Source organism: Pogoniulus pusillus, chromosome 8 (assembly GCF_015220805.1).
Source record: "Pogoniulus pusillus isolate bPogPus1 chromosome 8, bPogPus1.pri, whole genome shotgun sequence".
Lineage (NCBI taxonomy): Eukaryota > Metazoa > Chordata > Aves > Piciformes > Lybiidae > Pogoniulus > Pogoniulus pusillus.
Window position 1 is genome coordinate 24,092,638 of NC_087271.1, and position 23,142 is coordinate 24,115,779.

Sequence of the window (23,142 nt, forward strand, 5' to 3'; positions counted from 1 at the left end):
TGCACTGCTGAGCATGCTGATTTGACTACAATCAATGCTGTCCTCTCCCTCTAGGCAGGGAGATAGAATCATAGAATCATAGAATCAACCAGGTTGGAAGAGACCTCCAAGATCATCCAGTCCAACCTATCACCCAGCCCTAACCAATCAACTAGACCATGGCACTAAGTGCCTCATCCAGTCTTTTCTTGAAGACCCCCAGGGACGGTGCCTCCACCACCTCCCTGGGCAAGATAGAGTGAGCCCTCACATTGCTGGAGACAGAGCGGGACGTGAGCCCTCTCCCAGGTCTCTAGCCCTTCTTCACCAACTTAAGTCTCTGTGAGGATACAGAACAACCAGATACCAGCTTAGAAAGTCCTGTAGTCCTCCTTGAGGACACAGCACCATCCCAACAGGATCCCAGGAGGAGAGGCAGGTGTTGAGCCTGCAGCCCACCTCTGCTGGCAAACGGTCAAACACAGAAAAGACCAAGTCCTCAAATTTCCAAGCATCTAGTCCCCTCTTGTTTGCAGAGGAGGGAAATCCACCAATCCCCTTTGCATTACAGCCTCCTGGGAAAGGTGCTGAGCTGGGAGCCAGCATCCCACACAAAGCCGCAACACCTGCAGCAAAGCCCGGGGTGGAAGTGCAGCTGCCTCTCCCTCTGCAGCAGTCAGGAAAAAAGGGGACTTGTCAGAGGGAAACTGCTAAGCCCGGGGATGTTTTTAAGAATCTGTCATGGAAAAGATGGTTGAGTTTTCTTTTCTAATGCAGGGAGAATAGAGAGGGATTTGGTTTTGAATTGTCATGTTATTCTCATTCTGATTTTACTTTTCCATAAGAGAAGAACCAAATCTGCTCCAGCATCACTTCAAGTACCTCAACTTAAGCACACTTAAGAGGCTGAGGGAGCTGGGGTTGTTTAGCCTGCAGAAGAGGAGACTCAGGGGTGATCTCATTGCTGTCTACAACTACCTGAAGTGAGGCTGTAGCCAGGTGGGGGTTGGCCTCTTCTCCCAGGCAACCAGCAGCAGAACAAGAGGACACAGTCCCAAGTTGTGCCAGGGAAAATATAGGCTGGATGTTAGGAGGAAGTTCTTCACAGAGAGAGTGATTGGCATTGGAATGGGCTGCCCAGGGAGGTGGTGGAGTCGCTGTCCATGGAAGTGTTCAAGAAAAGCCTGGCTGAGGCACTTAGTGCCATGGTCTGGTTGACTGGCTAGGGCTGGGTGCTAAGTTGGACTGGATGATCTTGGAGGTCTCTTCCAACCTGGTTGATTCTATGATTCTATGATCACTTAAGTACAGCAACATGGGGAAAAGACAGCAGCTAGAAGCCTCTTCTGAAATTCTCCATGAGGAAATGAGTTATTTCTTTTTCTGTTTGCAAACAACTTGCTTAAGACCCCCCCTGGGGGAGCTGTGTAAGTTGAACCTTTTATTTTTGCATTTACAATCTGACAGTGCTTTTCCCTTTTCCTGTATGAGCTGGGTCAGGTTTGGTTTGGGCTTGAAGCTTTTTGGCTCTCTTTCCAGCCAATCCTATGAAGGTGATGATAGGAAAAGGCTTATGGGGGTAATAGAGGAAGGATTTTGAGGCTGTGTAGGTCCCGAGTAGCCACTGGAAAGGAAACACAGCTTGCAGCAGGCTCTACAGAAGCAGAGGTGAAGCCAGCAGCAGCAACTGCTGCAGGTTACAGGTGCTGCAAGCCAAAAAAACAGCTCCTGGAAGGACATGTCAGAGTGACCCAGTATTAGAAAAGCTGCTCACTGGCTGTGAAGCAAAAGCTATCAGGGAGCTTTTGCTTCCTGCATGGCAGAAGTGGAGCTGCAGGTCCCTGTACACTAAAGGGACAAGTAGGGAAGGCAGCCCCCCTGCAACACAGTGTGGGGAGCAGCTTCATCCTGCGAAGGGGAGGATTTCAACCTGACTAAACGCAAAGCCCCCTTTTCTGCCTGGCACAGTGGGTTTCCCTGAGACTCAGCCCGTGCCTTAACCAAGGACCTTTCCCAATCCGCGAGCCGTCAGATCCCAGAGCAGAAGGCAGGACTGTTTGTTTATTCCTATGTGGGTTAGGCAGCTCAGACTTCATTCTTGCACTTGGATAGGTTCCTAAATGAAAATCCAATAATATTTTAAGCAGAACGAGTTCCCATGAAAGTCATTTCTAAATCGCCCAGCTCATCCTACCTGTCGGCTGGATTCTCCATCCCCACTGGCCTAAGCCCGGTGTAACGTCCCCGCTCCCGGCGGCATTACTCCAGGGGCTGAGTCCGGCCCTGCCAAAGAGCCCTCGCTGCAGCCTGCCTTTAATGAACATGTAAATAGACAGGAGGCTTCCCAGCAGAGTGACCCTGCAGTCAGGAAGTTCTCCAAAGCAGCTCGGGAGAAATACCACTTTATTCCTGGCGGTGCAAATAAGTGATAGGGACTGGCTAAGAAGGGTTCATGCAAATACTTCCGAATTAAGCTCCGTCTGAAGTTAGAAAGGAAAGATGATAAACACACCCGGCTTTAAAACTGCCAAATATGCTTTGCAGGCATGAAACCGGAGGAGTAACAAAACTATCTCCCATCATATTAAACAGCAAAGCGTTTCTTATTCTCAGGGCTGCAGTTACCTAAAACCGGAGAGCCATTAAAAGAAGTCTAACTATTGTTTACATTTCCAAATCTTAAAACCATTAACAAAAGCCACTTAATTCAATTACTTTCCCTGGGCGCCAATGTTATTACATTATTGTCACGAAGCTGAGTTTGGCTTTGGTTTTCTCTCTCTCTTCCCCCCCACACCACACCCCCCCCCCTTTAAATTCATTCCTCTTTTCTCTGCATTGAGTGCCTCCTTCCCCCCTCCCCCCGTCTTCCTCTCCCCCCAGTGTCATTGTGTAGAACTAATGGGGTAAACTGAAATGGTATCTGTCCTCATTGACAGGTTTATGAGAATTTAATAAAGCGTGGCGCGGATAAAATGAGATATTACAAGGCCACACAAAGCTGATTGACTTCTCCACGTCAGCATTTTTATTTGGTTATTTATTTATTTCTTTTCAATGCAGGAGTGATCTTACCAGTCCTCCAGGAGAGCTGGTCTGGGAGAGATGAGAGGGGGAAGAAGAACATGAGCAGTGAGAGGGACAGATGGATCCCTTTGACTTGTTTGCTGTGAGCATGGGCTGAGATGCTTTGCATCTTTCCCATAGCCCCAGGAGGATGACGCAGGAGTCAGGGCACAGGAGTCAGCGCTGGCCCCACCACCACTGCCCATACACATTCATATTCCTCACACCTCCACAGTGCTGGGGTGAGCTCACCAACTACAGCTCAATCACATGTGGGGGTCTGCACTATTTCACCATCAGGGACCAGCTACAGGATGGTTATTACTGTCTACAACTACCTGAAGGGGCATTGTAGCCAGGTGGGGGGTGGCCTCTTCTCCCAGGCAACCAGCAACAGAACAAGGGGACACAGTCTCAAGTTGTGCCAGGGTAGGTATAGGCTGGATATTAGGAAGAAGTTCTTCACAGAGAGAGTGATTTCCCATTGGAATGGGCTGCCCAGGGAGGTGGTGGAGGCACCGTCCCTGGGGGTCTTCAAGAAAAGCCTGGATGAGGCACTTAGTGTCATGGTCTAGTTGATTGGTTAGGGCTGGGTGATAGGTTGGACTGGATGATCTTGGAGGTCTCTTCCAACCTGGTTGATTCTATGATTCTATGGGCAAGAGACTGCAGAGACACTCAGCATGGACAGGGCAGGGAACACATTGATGCTGCACAAGTTGTGTGTCCCTGTAGAGGTGATATCCGTGGTGAGGCTAAAATGATCTCCTATAGCCCAGCTGGTGGATCAATTCCAGGCCACAGAGGTGTTTACTCCAACTGACCTAGAGCAATCACAACCTGCAATAGGGCCCAGGAGATCCTCAAGAAGGATGCCACCAGCCCGATCCACCAACGCATGATCCTGCTCTGTGCCTGTTATCCCCTCGTATGCAATGCCCATCCCCTTTGTGTAAATGTAAGCTGCAGATCACCCAGGGACCTCCACAGATCAAAACTTTCCTCTGGGAAAATCAATGTGTATATTTAAGTGTGTTTGCTCCCACCCACGGCAACCCAGGGACAGCTGGCAATCCGGGTTGTGCAGTAACTGGCTGGCTGTCTCCCTCTCCTGGACTGTTCAGAAAGCAAAGACCGACGGAAGAAAAACCCCAAACCAAATCAAACCAAACCAATCACAAACAAAACAACCCTCTCAAAATAATAATTTGGGTTTTTTAAATAGCGTTTATGTGTTTCTAGGCAAGGAAAACCATGGCACCAGTGACCAAGGAGGTCTGGTTTCAGCCCAGTTACACTCAGAGATTCATAGAGGCTCAGCAACGTGGTATAACTCTGGATCTCACCTAAGCCTTGCCCTAAAACTATGGAATAACACCGCCTGGGGAGAAGGCAGGGGAGATGAAATCTGAGGTTCCAAAACTTGGCCTGTGGTCTTCATACACAAATAATATTTTTTCCTCCTCTCTGTCACATGCAGTCAGAGAGGGTGGAGAAGCCCTTGCTCATTCAAAAGTGCAGGCAGCTGCCAGATTTGAGGCGCTGCAACAGAGCTGCAAGTCTTCTGAGCCCTGACAGTCTGCAGGGCCAAGCAAAACTAGCCCAGCCCAGATGCACCCGCAGCAAAATCACTTGACAAAAGCACCTGAAGCCGTCTGAAATCAAAGCTCTGCTCGCTGCCAAAGCTCGGGCTGCTCCATCATCCAAAGAGACGGGAAAGGGCTTTCTGCTTCCTCCAATCTTCTCGCAAGTTCGGAGCCTTTGGGGCTCGGAGGGCAGAAGCGCCCGAGCGGCACGGTCCTGCCAGGCCAGCAGCTCGATCCTGCCCTCTGGTGGCCACGCACAGCCAGCAACCCTATCTCAGAGCAGCTAGAGAGGTATCACAGTATCATCAGGGTTGGAAGAGACCTCACAGATCATCAAGTCCAACCCTTTACCACAGAGCTCAAGGCTAGACCATGGCACCAAGTGCCACGTCCAATCCTGCCTTGAACAGCCCCAGGGACGGCGACTCCACCACATCCCCAGGCAGCCCATTCCAGTGCCCAATGACTCTCTCAGTGAAGAACTTTCTCCTCACCTCCAGCCTAAATTTCACCTGGCGCAGCCTGAGGCTGTGTCCTCTCGTTCTGGTGCTGGCCACCTGAGAGAAGAGAGCAACCTCCTCCTGGCCACAACCACCCCTCAGGTAGTTGTAGACAGCAATAAGGTCTCCCCTGAGCCTCCTCTTCTCCAGGCTAAACAATCCCAGCTCCCTCAGCCTCTCCTCATAGGGCTGTGCTCAAGGCCTCTCGTCGCCCTTCTCTGGACACGCTCAAGCACCTCGATGTCCCTCCTAAACTGGGGGGCCCAGAACTGAACACTGGCCTGCGATTACCCCATGGGCAGGAACAGGTCTGGGCTCCTCTTTCTTCATTAGTGTAGCTCACAATAAAGCTCAGAAGGCAGCTGTGCACAAGAGGTCATGGAAGGTTTTTAAGGTTCGCTGCTCTAATGGAGTACAGGTCAATCTCTGGAGGGTCCACGGAAGGGGCTGCAACTCCCTGCCCTTCTTCTAAAATCCTGCTGCTCTGCACAGACTGCTCACAGCCCCTGTGACAGTCTTTCCTACGATGCCCCAGCCTGTAAACCTCCTACCCCCGTATTAGATCTCCTTCTGAAAGACCCCAAGGTGTGGAGCAAGCTGGGGAGCACCTTCAGATTTCTTCATTCCATGCCCACTTTGATGCTCCCACTCACCCAATTCCACTAATGGCAGCAGCATGAAAAGCTTGTTCAATGCATAGGGCACAGCAGATGTCCCTAGGGAATACTACCCCTGCTGTTGTCGCCACCAGCAGCAGTCTCCCAGCGATGGAGCAATCACTGCCTATGACTCCAAGAACGGCTTTATCAACTCAACACAACATGAGGCAGCATGCTATAAAGCTTGTGCCCATCCTTTGCTATTCTAAGGATTTATCCATCTTCTCCACACCAGCTTCACCTTGGAAAGTCTTCAGCACAGAGACAATCCTCCATTCTTGGCTCCATAATACACAACAAGGAAAAGGAAGGAGCAAAACTTGTCCTCACCTCACCAGCTTTGCTGCCCTGGCTCCGCTCCCCACTTCCTGAGCACCAGAGCTGCTCAGCATGTAAATGTGTGTAAATCTTTGGCAGTATTTACACCAGCCCCTTACCTCCTGTTCCCTTTCTGAGCTGCTGGAGTAATTACAGTGTAGCAGTGCCAGCACCAGGCATTTCTGCTGATGAATGCACTCAATCTAAGCACCGTTTTATGTATCATTAATTCCTTTAGCATTCAAAAAAATAACTTTTTTGATGGCAGATAATACTGTAATCACTCACAATTGCCAATACAATTATCTTCACTCAGCTGTGTAAAACAACTACACGAGTAATTTTACCCACTTAAATTTTCTGTCTTTGTTTTTTTTTTAATCACAGAATATGATGTTCACATGAAAAACAAAGCACTTTGGACTGAGGTTGTTGTACCACAGGCGCTATTAGGAGTAAATCCCCACTCTCTCATTTGTACAGAAAGGAGGTTTTCCAAACCTGAAGCTATTTGCTTAAGGTGCCTTCAGAAATCTTGAGGTTCTCCCAAAGGGTCTCCCCCATCCTAGGAACCCCACTGCTACAATCTCTCCAACTTTTCCCGATTCTCCCTCAGACTACCTCCCAACAGCTGCTAGCACACAAGGACAGAGAGAATTTGCACAAGTGTAAGTTGCATGTGCAAGTTACCAGCATCTTCCAGGTCAGCTCCTCCTTCACTCTGCTGGTGAAAAAAATCCACAGGCACTGCCTAATCTACTTCAGAACAGAGTCCACAACAGAAACCTGGCACAAACTAACGTATTCAATCTGCCTACAGTAACTCGGGTATGCCAGCTTGACGCAGATGGACCTTGAACCAGGCCTCTCACTGGCAGAGCACTGGTACACATCTGTGAGGACAAATATCTTCAGTCACCTCTGCCTGTAGAAGTATCCAATTAACGTGTCAGAGAGTGAACAATTTGGTTGATAGGTGCATTTCCTTGCAGAAGCCAAAGGAATCGCTCTAGCATGAGCTGCTGGACAACTCTTGCAGGGGTTAAACTGCAGCTGTTAGAGAATCTGTTTCACCTTCTTTCAGATGTTGATGAATTCCCATTCCAGAGTCAGAAGAAATGTAGCAAGAGGGACTGTTTGCTGTTGTAAATGAAGCTTGGGTTTTCTTCTTCCAGGGGGCCAGACCCCAGCAAGGCTGTGACTGGCAGCTGGTAGCAGGAGCAGGTTGCTAAGCTCTGGGAAACAGTTCAAAAGCAGTAGGATGAAATGGAAGAACAAAAGTGTGTAAATTCCCAGGTGAACAGCGATCAATTTCTTATTGCCTCTTCTGAAATAAAGGGCAGCAAATGAAATCAGTGAAGGAGATGTTGCTCCCCTGTGGCACATGGATAAAAACTGTGGATCTCACTGCTGCTGGACACTGTGAGTGAGGGAATTGGATTACTTCACACCAGGAAGACCTGTACAAGCATGCAGCTATTAGTCACTGAAACCTAACCTCTGCTTTAAGAAGCCAGAGCTCTCCATACACCAGGAGACAGTGGTAAGGAAAACATTGCTGTGTATTAGTCATGCTCTCGACATCTGCTCTGGCATCAGATGAATGGAGACTAGTGGGTCCTCCAACCTGACTCAGTTCATCTGTGATGTGTCACAGCTAGAAGAGGGTGCTTTTCTATCCCTCCTTTGGTAACCCCAAGGTTACAGCATCTCTTGGGTGTGGTGGCACCCACTCAGTCACAGCTCTGTGGACACAGGGAGGGGTGTGGGTAACAGGGAAGGAAGCCTTCACAGATCCAGATGATCCTTTCAATCTCTCCTAGTGGCAGGCTCCAGCCCTGCCAGGTAGTAGAGATGTAGAATCCATCTTCATTTCCAGCACCTGAAGAGTCAAGCCCCCTTTGCTGCACATAAGTAACACGATAGACGTAACAGCAGAAAAGCTCTACTTGCTTGTTTGGCAAGGACACACCCATGTCCCAAAGGGACATCGAGGCATCACGCACCCCACAAGCCAGAAGTTGGTTCCCCAGCCCACGGGGAGCAAGGCCAGTACCATTTTACCTCTCTCCAGGGATCATTCTCCTGGACAGAGTGTGCCCAGCCAGTACTTGCCTACTCTGCACCTGTCCTGTCCTCTGCCTTGTCTTATCTTTGCTGGCAGCTGGGTCATAACACAGGCCAGCTGCATTATGGGGTTTTCCATGCCCTGAGTTAACCTCCTGGAGCTGGCTGGCTACAGCAGAAATCTAAGCCCTGCCACTGCCTGATGCCTCGACTCTTATCTATTCACGCCCATACACTTGCCCAGGAGAGGGGAGAAGGGGAGTCTCCAGCAGCAGATTGTGGTGGGTCTGACGCTCCAGGCATACAGCTTGTACTTTGTTTTCTTCCCTCAGACAAACTGAACTGCAGAAGCTGAAAACTGCTCCTACATGAGAGATTTAAAGCAGAATTTAAACTTAGTGGGAAGAGGGTTGCAGAAATAATTTTGTCTTCCAGCAGAACTTGTTTTTAGCTTCTGCTTCTCCAAAGTTCGCTATGGTTTTGTTGTTGTTGGCTTTGTTCTTCTCTTGTTAAAAGGTCTCAGCTGCAACATGGTTTTGCAGCCTGTAGGGAAACAACCCATTTTTTGTGCTGTCGCAGGGTGAAGTTAGTGCACATGACAGTGTGAAGCCTCTAGAGTGAGACAGAGGGAGGGGAAAAAGAGATAGGGATCAGAGCATCTCCTCTCACTAACCTTGAGCTGATCCCATCCTCTTGGCTCACTGCAAGGGCATCCCCACCCACCTCGCTCCTCTCACACTTTCTTATGCCCCGAGTAGTCTGCACACACGGGGCTGCAGTGCCCTTGGAAACTTACATTGCTGTATAATCTCCTGAGTCCCCAAGTCTGAAAGAAGGGAGAGGAAGGGAAGAAAGAAGATGAGAGAGAGAACAAAACAGTGGGAGAAAAGGCGTGCATGTAATTTCCTTAACTCAGGTAACAGGGAGCTGCTCGTCCTCAAGTAGAGCAAGAAGCTGCAGACCACAAGTTCAGTGAGGGCTGAATATTCCCCAGACTTCAAAACTCAAAGAGCTTCAGGATCCTGTTTCTCTCCGGAGGAGGGAGGCTGGCTCCGAGCTCACATGCTGCTAAAGTAGCCCTGATGGTTTAAAGGTTGAAGTAAAGCAAGTGACCTGAGAAATAACACCATGAAAATCAGGTCTGGATCATACAACTCCACAGCATTCTCTAGCTCAGTATCTGCCTGTGGGTGGCTTTGGCACAGCCCATCCTGCTGGGACACAGAGGGAGGGAGAAGACATCCCAGACCCTTCCCAATAGGTTTTCCACAATCCTATGGGCAAAGTCTAAACTGGATCGCCTGAAACAGATTGCCCCTAGAGGCTGCGGATTATCCTGCTTCGGGGGTTTAAAAAACCTGTCGGGGTACATTCCTGTACAACCCGATCTAGGCAAACCTGCCTTAGCAGTGAGACTGCACTTGACGACCCCTAGAGGTCCCTTCCGACCCCTACCGTTCTGGGATTCTGTGAAGTATTTGCTCATGCATTTTTGCAAGCGGCGGAGGTGTTTCAAGGACAGACCTCACGTGGAGCTGATGACAAGGAAATTATATTGGAGTTTCCCTCAAAGCTGAGTGAGAGGTGCCAGCAGGCACTCCCCTGCCTAAGCAGGGATGACAGCGGGCTGGAAACCACAGCCCTTCACAGAGTGCAGGCACACCCATGCTCCAACAACGACAAAGTGAACTCTGCTGGGCACTGGCTGGGACATTAATAATTCCTTTTTCCCACACAGCTGCTGGGCTTCAGGAAATGCAAAAACGCTGGTTATCTTTAGGACTCCCTCTCGTCGTCTTAATGCTCCTAGCCAACAGTATCCCTAGAGAGGCTGTAAAATTAGAGGGAGATCAAAGCCTTACTCGAAGGACGTTAGAATGAATAACCTTTGTCAGAGAGAGACCACCCAGCACAGGGTGGGGCCAGTTTTCATCTAGTTTTTCCTGCTCCCCTATCTCCTACCCGTGCAAAGTAGCAAGCTGGTTAAATCCTTTTCCAGAGCTCCTAGCCACCCTCCCGCCCGTGAATCCTCCCCAGGTTTTGCCTCCCTCTTCCCCCACCCTGCCCATCGCCGAGCGGGTGCCCTTGGACCTGCCGGGTGAAGCGGAGCTAGCGGCCAGCCAGGCTCGCTCACCATGCGGCTGCCCGTGCCCGCCGTGCTCTGCTGCTCGGCCGCCAGCCTCCTCCTGCTGCTGCTGCGATGGCGGCGACAAAGGGGGCTCTGGAAGAAGGTGAAGGAGGCTCAGCAGAGACAGGAGCGGAGCTTGGTGAGGATGGAGATGGCTACGCGGAGCTTTCGGGAGCAGGTGAGTGCAATGAGCAGCGCTCCTCCTCTCCACCCCTGAGGTGGGGGAAGGCTGTGGATGATCAGACAGTCCCCGCCCGACCATGGCCCCTCAACCCTGGCCTCATCTTCCCAGCACACGCCCGGGGGCAGTAGTCTTGCAGCCCTCCCTGGGTGTGGTCTCTCTGCGAGGGGCAGCTGCTGGGCGGCTCGCAATAGCTGCCAGGCGGCATCCCGGCGCCTTATATGGGGCTGTGGGGAGTTAAGCTTTTCGCTTTGCCTTTTTTTCTTTCTTTCTTTTTATATCTCTGTGTGCAAGCACACGCACGCACCCCACTCCCCATCCACGCAGCGCTCTCTGTAGAGAGGAAACGCTTCCTGGGGCAGCCGGTGCGGCGGCGGTAACGGGCAGCAGCGCAAGCGCCGGCAAACGGGAACCGGCAGCGAGGAGAGGAAAATCCCGGGCTGAAAGCTTCCTGGCCTCTTCCGCCATGGGGGAAGGCTCAGCCCGGCTGCCGAGGAGGCGGCAGAAGGCGGCGATGTGTTATCAGCAGGAGCCAAAATGCAGCCGTGCGGGCCGAGGACGTGGGTGCCCTGGGCAGAACGGCGCTGTGCCCACCGCGCCGCATCACGCTGCCGCCTCCCGGGCTGCGCTGGCCGCGTTGGGGTTCAGAGTCCAGCCTGGGGGAGGAGGTTTGGTCTTTTTTTCGTGCTATTTAGTAAGTGTTGAGGCAATCTCTGGCAGATCCCAAAATTACCTGTCTGCTGCCAGCTCCCTGGTTTGTGTACTTGCCTCTAGGATATCTTGGCGAGGACAGGTGACCTGGCACCAGGCTCGGTCTTGTTTCTTGCTGGAGCAATGTCTGTAACCGTGCGGCAAGTGCCCACTGTGATTCAGCAGAGGATATTTCACTGACCAGTTTCCCTCGGGCCTGGCCCAAGACCTGTTTGAACAACGCTGTGTGAAACACGTTCTCTTAAGCAAAGTTCTTGATGAGATCAATCTGGCCACCGAAACAAGATTAGAAAGCCTGAATTACTGGTGTTGCAGGTTTCATGCCGTAGTCATTAATATCAGATAGGAGCAGGACTGTGGTCTTACGGCAAAAGTTGCCTCTAAAGGGCACATCCTTCTCGGATGGGTTACAGTCTCACCAAGGGGAGAGGAGGAGCCCAGCAGCTGGGACAGAGGCGTATTATTGTCTGTTCAACCTTTCTTGCAGCATCCTTCCGTGAACATGGTCTCCATCCTCTCTTTGCCTTTGCCGGAACTCTCCAAGAGAATCCAGGATGGCTCACTCCCTCCGGAGCATGTTTTCTATGCCTATGTGGGCAAGGTGAGGAGCAAGGGTGATGGGGCTGCATATCACCCATGGTGGGTCTTGATTTTTTGGGATAAGTCCAGGATAAGGTTCAAATGCTGCTGAGCTGGCACTGCTCACTGGTTAGTACTGGGCCCTTGTACATTTTTCTGTGAGTTAAGGGAGAGCTGAGCATGTGGCTGCTGTGGCTCTTACCTTGGTTTAGAGCAAACAGGAGCTGCAGGCTCAGCATCCAGCAAGCCCATACCTTCCTCAGGGAGCCCATGCTTTCACAGGGGCAGGTATAGCTACAGGAAAGTTTCAGAGTGCTACTGTTGTCATTGCTCCTTCTCCAGATGTGTTGGTAAACCTCAGCATCCACTTCCTTTCTCTATTTTTGCTGTAATAATTAGAGAGTCACTTCCTGGCTTACCACTTTGGTGTTATCATCTAATGCCACTCTAGGAGCTCAGTCAGCACTCTGCTGAGTTGAGTGCCTCTTTTCATCACACACACCAGCTGGTGCTATGGCCTCTCCCTGTGACCAGACAACGTTTTGGAGTTTGTCATGAAAATGTCTTAGAAAGGAACAGGAAGAGCTGCCCTAATATCAGCTGCACAGATGGAGAGGTGAAAGAGGGTGAAGAGGCAGATGTAAAAGAGAAGACCATAATGCAAAGTGCCAGACTGTGTCTCACCTGGAGTCTTTGCCTGCTTTCCTCAAGGCTCTCCAAATCGCCACAGAAACAAACTGCATCACAGAGTATCTGCAGGAGAGCGAGATCCAGCTGCGGAAAGCAAAGCCAGAGAAGCTGGGGTTGCTCTATGGGGTGCCTGTCAGCATCAAAGACTCCATCGACTGCCAGGTACTGACAGCACAACATCGCCTGTATCTTGAGGTTCTTGTGGTTTGAAGTTCAGTGGCAGGTGACATTTGACCTCAGCATTTGGCTTGACTTTGTCATAGATGATATAGGATGGCCTGCTCTGTTACGTGATGTAGTTGCTGCCCTGTAGTGGTTCTGGGGGTCACCACCCCTCAGCCCCCTTCAAGGATTCACCCAGACTAAACAGCCAGCTGGAAGTTAAAGGATGAAGCTTTGTATTCACAGCTTAGCACAATTTACAAGCACATCTATGCAATATATTACAAATATTTACAACTATATACAGTAATACACCAGTTCAAAGTAATACAGAAATACAAGACCTCACCCAGCAGTCAGAATACCCAAGAAGGGCTCCCAACCACCCTTCCACCTTCTTTCCACTCTCTCCCTCATCTCAGAATCTTTCTTATATGCAAGATGGTCTTTAAAGGTCAGCAAGAGGTGTTAGAAGCAGAATGATTAGTTGAGAAATGGGCAGGGTCAGGCAGAAGAGTTAATATGGCAAAAGCCAGGCAGAGACTGTCTTATCTATGAGTCCTTGCTTTTATGTGTTCCAACAGAATGAATGAGTGATTTAGACATCACTATTATTTTCTTTTCACAGCCAATAATCTAATTCATTAAATTATTCCAATTAGCCTCAAATCAGCACATGCCCATCTCCCACATTGAACCAACAGAAAAGGCTGATCGGAGCTGCTACCAATACACCACACAACATGTGTGTGATGGACAGGTTGCTGGAGGGGCAGGCACATGCAGGTGGTCTCTTCTGTCTAGTACCAGAGACAGAATGAGAGAAAATATCCTGAACTTGTGCTGGAAAGGTTTGGATTGGATATTAGGAACAATTTATTTCCTGCAAGAGTGGTCAGGCATTGGAATTGGCTGCCCATGGAGGTGGTGGAGCCACTCTTCATGGAGCTGTTCAAGGAATGTGTGGGTGTGGCACTTTGGGATGCGGTTTAATGGCCATGGTGGTGTTGGGTTGATGGTTGGACCAGATGATCTTAGAGGTCTTTTCCAACCAAACCAATTCTATGATTCTGTGCTTATGTATATCAACAGGAGGCATTGCAGTCCCCTTTGGAAACCACATTGTTCTGTATTCCCAGGGTCATGATTCCACATTGGGATTTATAAAAAACCTCAATAGACCCGCGGCAGAGGACAGCGTGGTGGTGCAGGTGCTCAAGAGGCAGGGGGCAATTCCCTTTGTCAAAACCAATGTTCCCCAGTCCCTTGTCAGGTAGGTTGGCGTTCTGTTCCTTCAGCATGGCAGTAGTCCTGTCTTCCTCAACTCAAGAGAGGGTTCCTGTCAAGTCAGATTCTCATTTCCATTTCTTTTGAAGTGGGTCCTCGTCCTCAGTGTCTTTCAGTTTTACTTCAAGTGAGCACATGTACACTGAGGTTGGAAATTAACTCTAGTTTAAAATAAAATAAAGATGCCAAAGACAAGGAGAAGAGGAGAGAAATCACTGCTCTTTTCTTCTGTGCTGGGTGGTTTTAGATCACTTTTTATTTTTCAAATAACTCCTCAGAAATAGTCTTGTTAACTATAGAGTGCAAGCACATATTCATGAAAGGGAAAGCTAGTTAGCTAATTAAGCTAATGACCTTATATTATCCTGCCCCCAAACCTCTGCTTTATCTGGCAAGAGTACTCCTGATATCATTGGTATGGGCTGTGCTTATTGGTAAGTCACATGTGCTCTGCTGGACAGCTATTTGGCTACTGTCCCTGTGTCCTGCCAGGTGAACTGAACACTGAAATTAGCTGGCAGTGAATCTAGGTCCTGGCACCACTGTGAAAAGGCTGCTGGTCCTCATGGCAGCTTTGGAAGCTCCCTCAGAATAAATAATATCAACATAACATTTACTGATTTGCCTAACTGCCTTCTAAAGGTCTTTCTGTGATGCCTGAGATCAACATCAGTAGATAATCTACATTCCTCTCATTTGCAATCTCCCCTCTGTCTTCAGCTATGACTGCAGGAACATACTCTTTGGTCAGACGTTGAACCCTCTGCTCTACACCAGAAGCCCTGGAGGCTCGTCTGGTGGAGAAGGGGCACTTATAGGAGGAGGTGGGTCCATCCTGGGCATTGGGACAGATGTAGGAGGAAGCCTACGTTTCCCTGCTGCCTTCTGTGGGATCTGTGCACTCAAACCCACTGGGAACAGACTCAGGTACTGTGAGTATTGCAGTGATGCCTCTGGGTGAGACCCATGCATCACCTTTCCAGTTGCTGTGCTGGCATGCTTCTACTTCTGTGAGCAAGATTAAACATCAGAGTTACTGGGAAGGGTTTGTTTCTCCCTCCTGCCCAGACATTTTCCTGGGGCCTGTAATGAGTAAAGCATTAGCTCTTCCAAAAAGGAGAAGGGAAAGTGTCCATCTGCATGCTAGGGGAGTAGTTGTTCCTGACTGACAGGGTATAAATCATTCTGGTCTAGGTTGGATCGCTCTTGGGCTTCCTCTTGGCCCTTTCTTCTGCCAACCCCTAATTTGCAAACGAGGGTCAGTGCTTTCATTACCATTTGCTTCTATTCAGCTGATGTATGTTTTTTCTTTTCTTTGCAGTAAAAAAGGAGTCATTGCAGGTGTTGTTGGGCAGAAAGCAGGTAGGAATTGATGGTTGCCCTTCAGGGAGGGGAGTGGAGCAGGGATGAGAAGGACCTTCAGCTGGCTATGGGCTGAGAAAAACAGGGAGTCTTTCAGAGAGCCACTCCTATAGCAAGGTTCCTGCAAAGCTGGAATATGCCTGAGCCAAGAGGAGCAGTGTAGCACAAACCTCAACACACTTCTGACCCAGATGGTTGCTGTGGTTTTGGCCACTGCTTCATGTGAGCTGGGACTAGCAGTCAGATAGGGTGTCTTATACTGTCCTTGTGTCTTGATCAATAAAGCTTTTTGTTTAATTCTGCAAATCATGGAATAGAGACACTGGGACACACATTGGTGGGTAACAACTCTGGGTCCACAATGACAGGCCTGCTGGTGGGAAGACATTTGTAGGCACCTCCAGACCAGTTCCCAAAGAGGAACTATTCCCAACACTGGACTGACTCAAAACAGTGCCAAAATGTCCTGGTTTTGCAGGACATGCCCTTGAAAGTCCTCAAGCCATGAATGCTCTCTTCTGGTCTCTTCCAGTGGCTGCAGCAGTGGGGCCAATGGCAAAAGACGTGGACAGCCTGGCGCTGTGCATGCGGGCACTCCTGTGTGAGGACATGTTCAGCCTGGACAGCACAGTGCCCCCCCTCCCCTTCAATGAAGAGGTAAAGGACCTCTGAAAGAGCAAAGGTCTCTGAGAAGAGGTGTCAGCGCTCAGGCTGAAAATGCCAGTGGCTGATGAGGGCCCTCTCCTGTGACCCAAGAGTGGTCATGTCAGTGCTGCTTTCCAGACCCGCTCTGTAGCGTGGGTGCATTGTTTGCTTCTGGTTTCACAGACATCATTGCAGCTGCCACTCTCCCTTGCTCTGCAGGTGTATTCTGGCACGCAGCCCCTTCGCATAGGTTACTATGAAACTGATTTCTTCACCATGCCAAGCCCAGCCATGAGGCGTGCCGTTCGCGAGGTGAAGCAGGTGTTGGAGGATGCTGGCCACACGGTAGGGTGTTGCATGAGCCCAGTAGTTGTGTGGCATCTATTCTTCCATTCTGCCTACCTATCATGTCTTTAGGGCACATAGGTGAATATCAAAAAAATTTGGCAAGGAAAGGGGACCTGGAATCCACTCAGCTTCCTGCAGCTTTGATGAAAGTAGAGAGCAGCTTTTGGAAAAGAGAATTCTTTATGTTGCAAGTTGGTTTCTCCTCTCGGCAAGGGATCAGTGCTCTTTAGGTACTGGCAAGCACAAAAGGGAGACGAATAACGCATGGTGGGGAGTAGACACACTACTGTGTGACTTGTCTGTAGTGAGTGCATTTGCTCACACACTGGCTGAGATTTACGTTGTGCACTGTTTAATCTGGGTCCTGAGGCAGCGCCTGCAGGGAGCTTGCAGTCCTGGTGGTGTATGACTACTGTCGGCTCAGCAGGTTTCCTGAGTCTGATGAACCAACTCTCTCCAATGGCTGTGAAGAGCTGTTGCTGAGCATTTGTTTGATCTATTCTCCACCCAGTTTCACCTCTTCTGCACCACATCCTTTGGCAAGCAGTTCCACAGATCTACTGCATGATGCATGGAAAGCCCCTTTCTGGTTTTGTATCTGGAAACAGGGACCTAAAAAAGGGGGGAAAGTTCCATGTGGCAGATCTTTTATAGCCAAGAAACACCATATTGACCAAGGCCCGTTTGTAGGGTCTCAGGTTTCTGGGATGCTGAGCAAAGGCTGTCTCCTTCCTCCTTTCTTCTGTTTTAGCAAGTTTTCTCCTATGTGTGAGGCATGATAGCTGCACTCTTGCCCTTTCACTCGCACAAGGGTTAGGGGTGAAGTGGGAAGCACAATTTTATGCTTTCTAACATTCCTGCCAGTTTCGAAGGGACTGTTGCACTTCAGGGATACCTGGACAGTCCATCCTCTATCTTTTGGCCCTTCTGCTGATAATCGAAGGGAAACAGTGTTTCTGAGGAAGGATGGATGAGATGGAGAGGACCAAGTGTAAGGTCCTGCACATGGGTTGGCACGATCCCAAGCACAAATCCAGGCTGGGTGGCAAATGGCTGGAAAGCAGCTCTGAGGAAAAGGACCTGGTGGTCTAGATTGATGTAAAGCTCAACATGAGCCAGCAGTGTGCAGACACAGCCCAGACAGCAACCATGTGCTGGGCTGCAGCAAGAGCAGCGTGGCCAGCAGGGCAAGGGAGAGGATTCTCCCCATTTATGCTGCTCTAGTAGACCCCACTTGGAGTACTGTGTGCAGTTCTGCCCCCAAGAGAGAAAGGACAGAGCGAGTCCAGAGGAGGCCATGAAGATGCTCAGAGGGCTGCAGCAGTTCTGTTGTGAGGACAGGCTATGAGAGTTGGGGCTCTGCAGCCTGAAGAGAAGGCTTCAAGGAGACCATGGAGTAGCCTTCCAGTATCTGAAAGGGGCCTACAGGAGGGCTGGGGAGGGACTATTTACAAGGTCTTGTAATGACAGGATGAGCAGTAATTGGTTTAAACTGGCAGAAGGAAGATTTAAACTGGATGTTAGGAAGAAGTTCTTTGCAGTGAGGGTGGTGAGACACTGGCACAGGTTGCCCAGGGAGCTTGTGGCTGCTCCTTCCCTGGAGGTGTTGAAGGCCAGGTTGGATGAGACCTTGAGTGACCTGTTCTAGTGGGAGGTGTCCCTGCCTATGGTGGGAGGTTGGAACTGGATGATCTTTGAGGTCCCTTCCAGACTAAGCCGTTCTGTGACCTGGTGGCCTCAGACGCTGGAGGATTTACTGAGGACTTCTCAGGAAATCCTCAGCCCAGCTTGGCCCATCATGAGCCTTCAATGGCTTGTCCCTCACGGCTTACTTGTGGTGCTGACTCTTCTGTTGTCCTTCCAGCTGGTGCCATTCGAACTCATGAATGTGGACTCCGTAGTCTTTAACTTCTGCCTTAGGGGAATGTTTTCAGACGGAGGTGTCTCTTTTATCAGGAACTTGTAAGTATAGCCTGGAATTGTTTGGTTTTACTGCTGCTCTTTGATTAAAGTCCTCTCTAAGGTCTGGCTGTCATGAGGTACAGCTAGCAGATCTACTGGATGTAGATAGTGGCTGATATGCACTGGGATTTACAGGGGAACTTCCCATCGATCGAGTCAGCTGGACTCTGGGTCTCTGGGATTTTTACCAGCCTTCAGAAATGAAAGGAAACAGGGTGTTTATATCCTATAAACTGAGATGAGCAGGGGCAAACCTCTTTTTGTCACTTAGCTATCGCTCTTCAAAGGAGCTGGCCTTGTGAAATCTGATCTGCTGTGATTGCTTCCTAACGCTGCTGGGCTAAACATTGTTTTCTCTTTCAGCAAAGGGGAGCTGGATAGAAGTGGCGTTGGGCTGTTATTCTGGTTGTCGAAGACACCAAACTGGCTAAAAACTGTCCTCTCTTGGACTGTCAAACCCTTTGTAAGGTTCATTTCTTTCTAGTATAGATGGAGTTAAGCAATAGGTAGTGAATAATTTGTTTCACATTGCTGTGAGGCTTTATCATAGAGATATCTGTGCTTAGACAAATCTGGGACGAAGCAATCTCAAGCATCAATGTAGGCTGGGCAGTGACTAGCTGGAGCAGCCCTGAGGAGAGGGACATGGGGGTGCTGGTGGATGAGAAGCTCAATGTGAGTCGTCAGTGTGCTCTTGCAGCTCAGAGAGCAACCAGATCCTGAGCTCCATCAAGAGAACTGTGGCCAGTAGGATGAGGGAAATGATCCTCCCCCTCTACTCTGCACTGCTGGGACCCCACCTGGAGTACCACATCCAGTTCTGAAGCCTCTTTTACAAGAGGGATGTCAATGTGCTGGAAAGTGTCCAGAGAACGGCCACGAGGATGATCAGAGGGCTGGGGCACCTCTGCTACGAGGAGGCACTGAGGGAGTTGGGGCAAGTCAGTCTGGAGAAGAGAAAGCTCCGAGCTGACCTTCCTGTGGCCTTTCAGTATCTTAAGGGGGCTACAAGAAAGCTGGGGAGGAAAGCTGACTTTTTAGGCTGTCAGATAGCAATAGGGCTGGGGGGAATGGAACAAAGCTAGAAATGGGTAGATGCAGATTGGATGTTAGGACAAAGTTGTTCAGCATGAGGGTGGTGAGACCCTGGAAGGGGTTGCCCAGGGAGGTGGTGGAAGCCCCATCCCTGGAGGTGTTTAAGTCCAGGCTGGCTGAGGCTCTAGAGAGCCTGATGTAGTGTGAGGTGTCCCTGCCTATGGCAGGGGTGTTGGAACTAGATGATCTTTGTGATCCCTTCCAGCCCTGACTGATTCTATAATTCTAATCTCCAAACTGCAATGGAGTTGCTTTTGTTCATCCTCTCCCTTCTTTGGGGAAAATCCAGTCCTGCTTGAGCAGAGTTAACATCTTGTATTTGTGACAGAGCTGTCAGAGAACAGGCCTGAGATTAACTTAAATTGTTCTCTTTCTCCTTCTCAGGTGCCTCGGTTGTCAGCTATCCTAAGAAGTATGAGAGCAAAGTGAGTAAATCTGAGCCTGGGCAAATGTGTGAAGATTTGCTCCTTTCTTATGGAGAGCAGCAGCATTTGCTGCATTAGGGATACTGCTCCAGCTGCACACATCTGCAAAAACAGAAGGGTGGGAGCAAACCAAGAGCTGTGTACATCAATACCTTAACTTTGCAGGGTTTCACAAACTCTTCTGGTACTGAGGAAGAGAATAAAGGCAGGCCTCTTGCTTAGGAACACAGTGAAGCTTGTAGAAATGAACTACAGTGTCAGCTTCAGCACTGGTTAATGCATCAGCCATGCCATGAGATAGGGACCCCATAAGACAGAAGGAAGGTAAATGCACAGGGAAGGACGCTTGCTCTTTGCTACTATGTCAGTGATGGACAATTAGTGGTGAGGAAAGACTCACATCCCACAGCAGAGCGGGTGTGTGTTGTGCTGTGCCTCCAAGGCATAGGTGGTGGCTGGTCACAAGTGGTGTTCCCCAGTGCTCAGTAGTTGTGCCTTTTGTTGTTATTGTTTTCTTTTTCAGCACAGTGGATGAAGTCTGGAGCCTTCATCATGAAATTGAGGTAAAGTATTGCAATTTGAGGTTAAGTAGTTTTTGTTTCATTTCTTTTTGGGAAGAGCCAGTTTCAGTACTCAGTGTTAGGAGATGGTCGAGTCACTGGAGCTGTGAGGTAGGAATATATCTCTTCTCAACAAATCTGACTTGGATGTGCAAGTTCTCAGCACGCTCAGATATTAGGGTGTCACATAGACACATTCATCATCTCAAATCAGACTTGGAGTTTCAAGTCCTACACTTGAAAACACAGGCCATCAGCTACAGCAGACTTGCCTTTATTACCGTTCTAGTTTCCTCAAGAGCCATGCCTGTGTCCCAGGTTGCCATGTGTCTCTGTGTTCTATCTTTCCCATCCCCCAGTTTTAGCAGAGGGGAGGATGCTTTGAATACTGAGAAGGCTGTTGGCAGAGGGTTGGTGGATTGTAGTAGAATCAGACCTGACGTAGCCTGATGGCTACTCATGGGGAAGGGCCACTGAAAGAGAGGCTCAGTCAGCATCCATGGGGCAGTGCATCCACTCCACCAGTGTGTTTCCTCCTCAGGAGTTCTGCCACCAGTTCATCACCCAGTGGAAAAAGCTGAATCTGGATGTCATGCTTTGTCCCATGCTGGGCCCAGCTCTTGGCATTGGCTACCCTGAAAAGCTCTCAGGTAGGTCTGCCAACCTTTACCACCAGCATGAGCCTGTTGGCAGCACTCAGAAGCATTCCTCCCCTCACACCCCCCAGGCACTGGCCAGTGGTGGGAAGAGCTCTGCTTTTGGGACAGCTTCAGCCCCAGCCGGTGGGATACACCCAGGGCCCTCCCTGTGATGTATATGGGAGCCAAGGAGCAGATTTCCATCCTGCCACCCTGGAGTTCCCAGCACAGGTGCCCTGTTAGCTGGAAGCTCACATAGGCAGAGGGGGGCAAAGGCTTTCTCTGCAGTGGGCTGGCACTGAGCAATCCCTCTCCCTCAGTGGCAGTCAGCTATACCATGCTCTACAATGCCTTGGACTTCCCCACCGGCGTGGTCCCAGTCACGTTGGTGACTGACGAGGATGAGGAGGAGCTGAAGGGCTACCAGGGGTACTTTCGGGACTGGTGGGACCGGACCCTGGCAAAGGTGAGTGGCACTGTATTCCCCAGGGATGCAAGCATCCCCATCCCTTCTCCTGGACGTGCCCTTTGCCCTCTCCCTCTGTTTGTGCCACAGGCTTTCCGCGGCAGCGTGGGGCTGCCAGTGGCCGTGCAGTGCGTGGCCTTGCCGTGGCAAGAGGAGCTGTGCCTGCGGCTCATGAAGGAGGTGGAGACCCTTGTCGCGAAGGAAAACGCAATCATCTGAGTCCCACACACTCGCCTGTGCAGAACCCCAGGTGGCGTCAGTGTGGGTCACCCTTCGGTGTGGCTCACCTGCAGGACTCGAGTCTCCCTCCGCAGGGACACGGCGGTGCCTGCGCTCGCTGCTGGCTTCAGGGCACAAGGCAAAAGCAAAGCCAGCACCACAGTGGCGAAGCACTTCCAATCAGTGTCCTAATACAGTGGGTTTTGATACTGGAAAGTTCGTTGTTTCAGGTCTGTGTTTGGGATGGGGTGTCCAGAGAAGGGCCACGAGGATGATCAGAGGGCTGGAGCACCTCTGCTATGAGGAGAGACTGAGGGAGTTGAGGCTGTTCAGTCTGGAGAGGAGAAGGCTCCCAGGTGACTTATTGTGACCTTTCAGTATCTTAAGGAGGCCTACATGAAAGCTGGGGAGGGGCTTTTTAGGCTGTCAGATAGCAATAGGACTAGGGGGAACGGAACAAGGCTCGAAATGGGTAGATTTGTGCTGTATGTTAGGAAGAAGTTGTTCAGTGTGAGGGTGGTGAGACCCTGGAAGGGGTTGCCCAGGGAGGTGGTGGAAGCCCCATCCCTGGAGGTGTCTAAGTGCAATCTGGCTGAGGCTCTAGACAGCCTGATGTAGTGTGAGGTGTCCCTACCCATGCAGGGGAATTGGAAACAGAAGATCCTTGTGGTGCCTCCAACCCTGGCTGATTCTATGATTTTTATAACCCTCCATCCCCCCAAGGAAGGAAGGAAGGAAGCAAACAAACAAACAAACATGTTCTTTCTCTTACAGATAGAGAAACTGGGGCACAAGGATGGGTTTTCTCCAAGGTGCCCAGACTCCTTGGAGTTCTGGCAGCACTTGGGGTGCTGTAGAAAAGGGATCTTACCCTTCACTCTCACCTCTCTGAGGACAAAAGAGAAGAGGAGGCTCAGGGGTGATCTTATTACTGTCTACAACTACCTGAAGGGGCATTGTAGCCAGGTGGGGGTTGGCCTCTTCTCCCAGGCAACCAGCAATAGAACAAGGGGACACAGTCTCAAGTTGTGCCAGGGTAGGTATAGGCTGGATGTTAGGAAGAAGTTCTTCACAGAGAGAGTGATTTCCCATTGGAATGGGCTGCCCAGGGAGGTGGTGGAGGCACCGTCCCTGGGGGTCTTCAAGAGAAGACTGGATGAGGCACTTAGTGCCATGGTCTAGTTGACTGGATAGGGCTGGGTGATAGGTTGGACTGGATGATCTTGGAGGTCTCTTCCAACCTGGTTGATTCTATGATTCAAAATCTGGTGGATCCCCTGACACAAGGCAGCAGTCTGAGCTCAGAGCTGAGCCTGCCTGCCTGCAAGCTGTGGCAAGAGGGGAGGGAGCTGGCCTGCTTCCTGCAGTGTGGGGCTGCTAGCACCCTGCGTGCCAGGGCAGGGGAAGCAGCTCCTGCCTCCTTCAGGCACTTCTGCCTTCCCTAGGGCAGGGTTGTGAAGTGCTTCGCAGTGTTGCATATATAAACCAGCACACCAGGATTGGGTAACC

The 23,142-nt window shown here is 50.3% G+C and overlaps 1 protein-coding gene across 2 annotated transcripts; it reads left to right on the top strand.

Moving 5' to 3' along the window:
* Positions 1-9,751: 9,751 nt before the first annotated feature.
* Positions 9,752-21,849, top strand: LOC135177519 (fatty-acid amide hydrolase 1-like). Of its 2 annotated transcripts, none has more exons than XM_064147625.1 (15): positions 9,752-10,481; positions 11,683-11,796; positions 12,486-12,626; positions 13,719-13,899; positions 14,634-14,840; positions 15,235-15,275; positions 15,808-15,932; positions 16,140-16,265; positions 18,133-18,230; positions 18,594-18,693; positions 19,710-19,750; positions 20,274-20,313; positions 20,852-20,960; positions 21,269-21,414; positions 21,505-21,849. In XM_064147625.1, the coding sequence occupies exons 1-15, from the start codon at positions 10,376-10,378 to the stop codon at positions 21,631-21,633; spliced, it is 1,704 nt and encodes a 567-aa protein (XP_064003695.1). In that variant the 5' UTR covers positions 9,752-10,375; the 3' UTR covers positions 21,634-21,849. The 2 variants fall into 2 exon arrangements, with proteins under 2 accessions (XP_064003695.1, XP_064003694.1); XM_064147624.1 differs by having other exon boundaries at positions 13,766-13,899.
* The last annotated feature ends 1,293 nt before the right edge of the window (positions 21,850-23,142 follow it).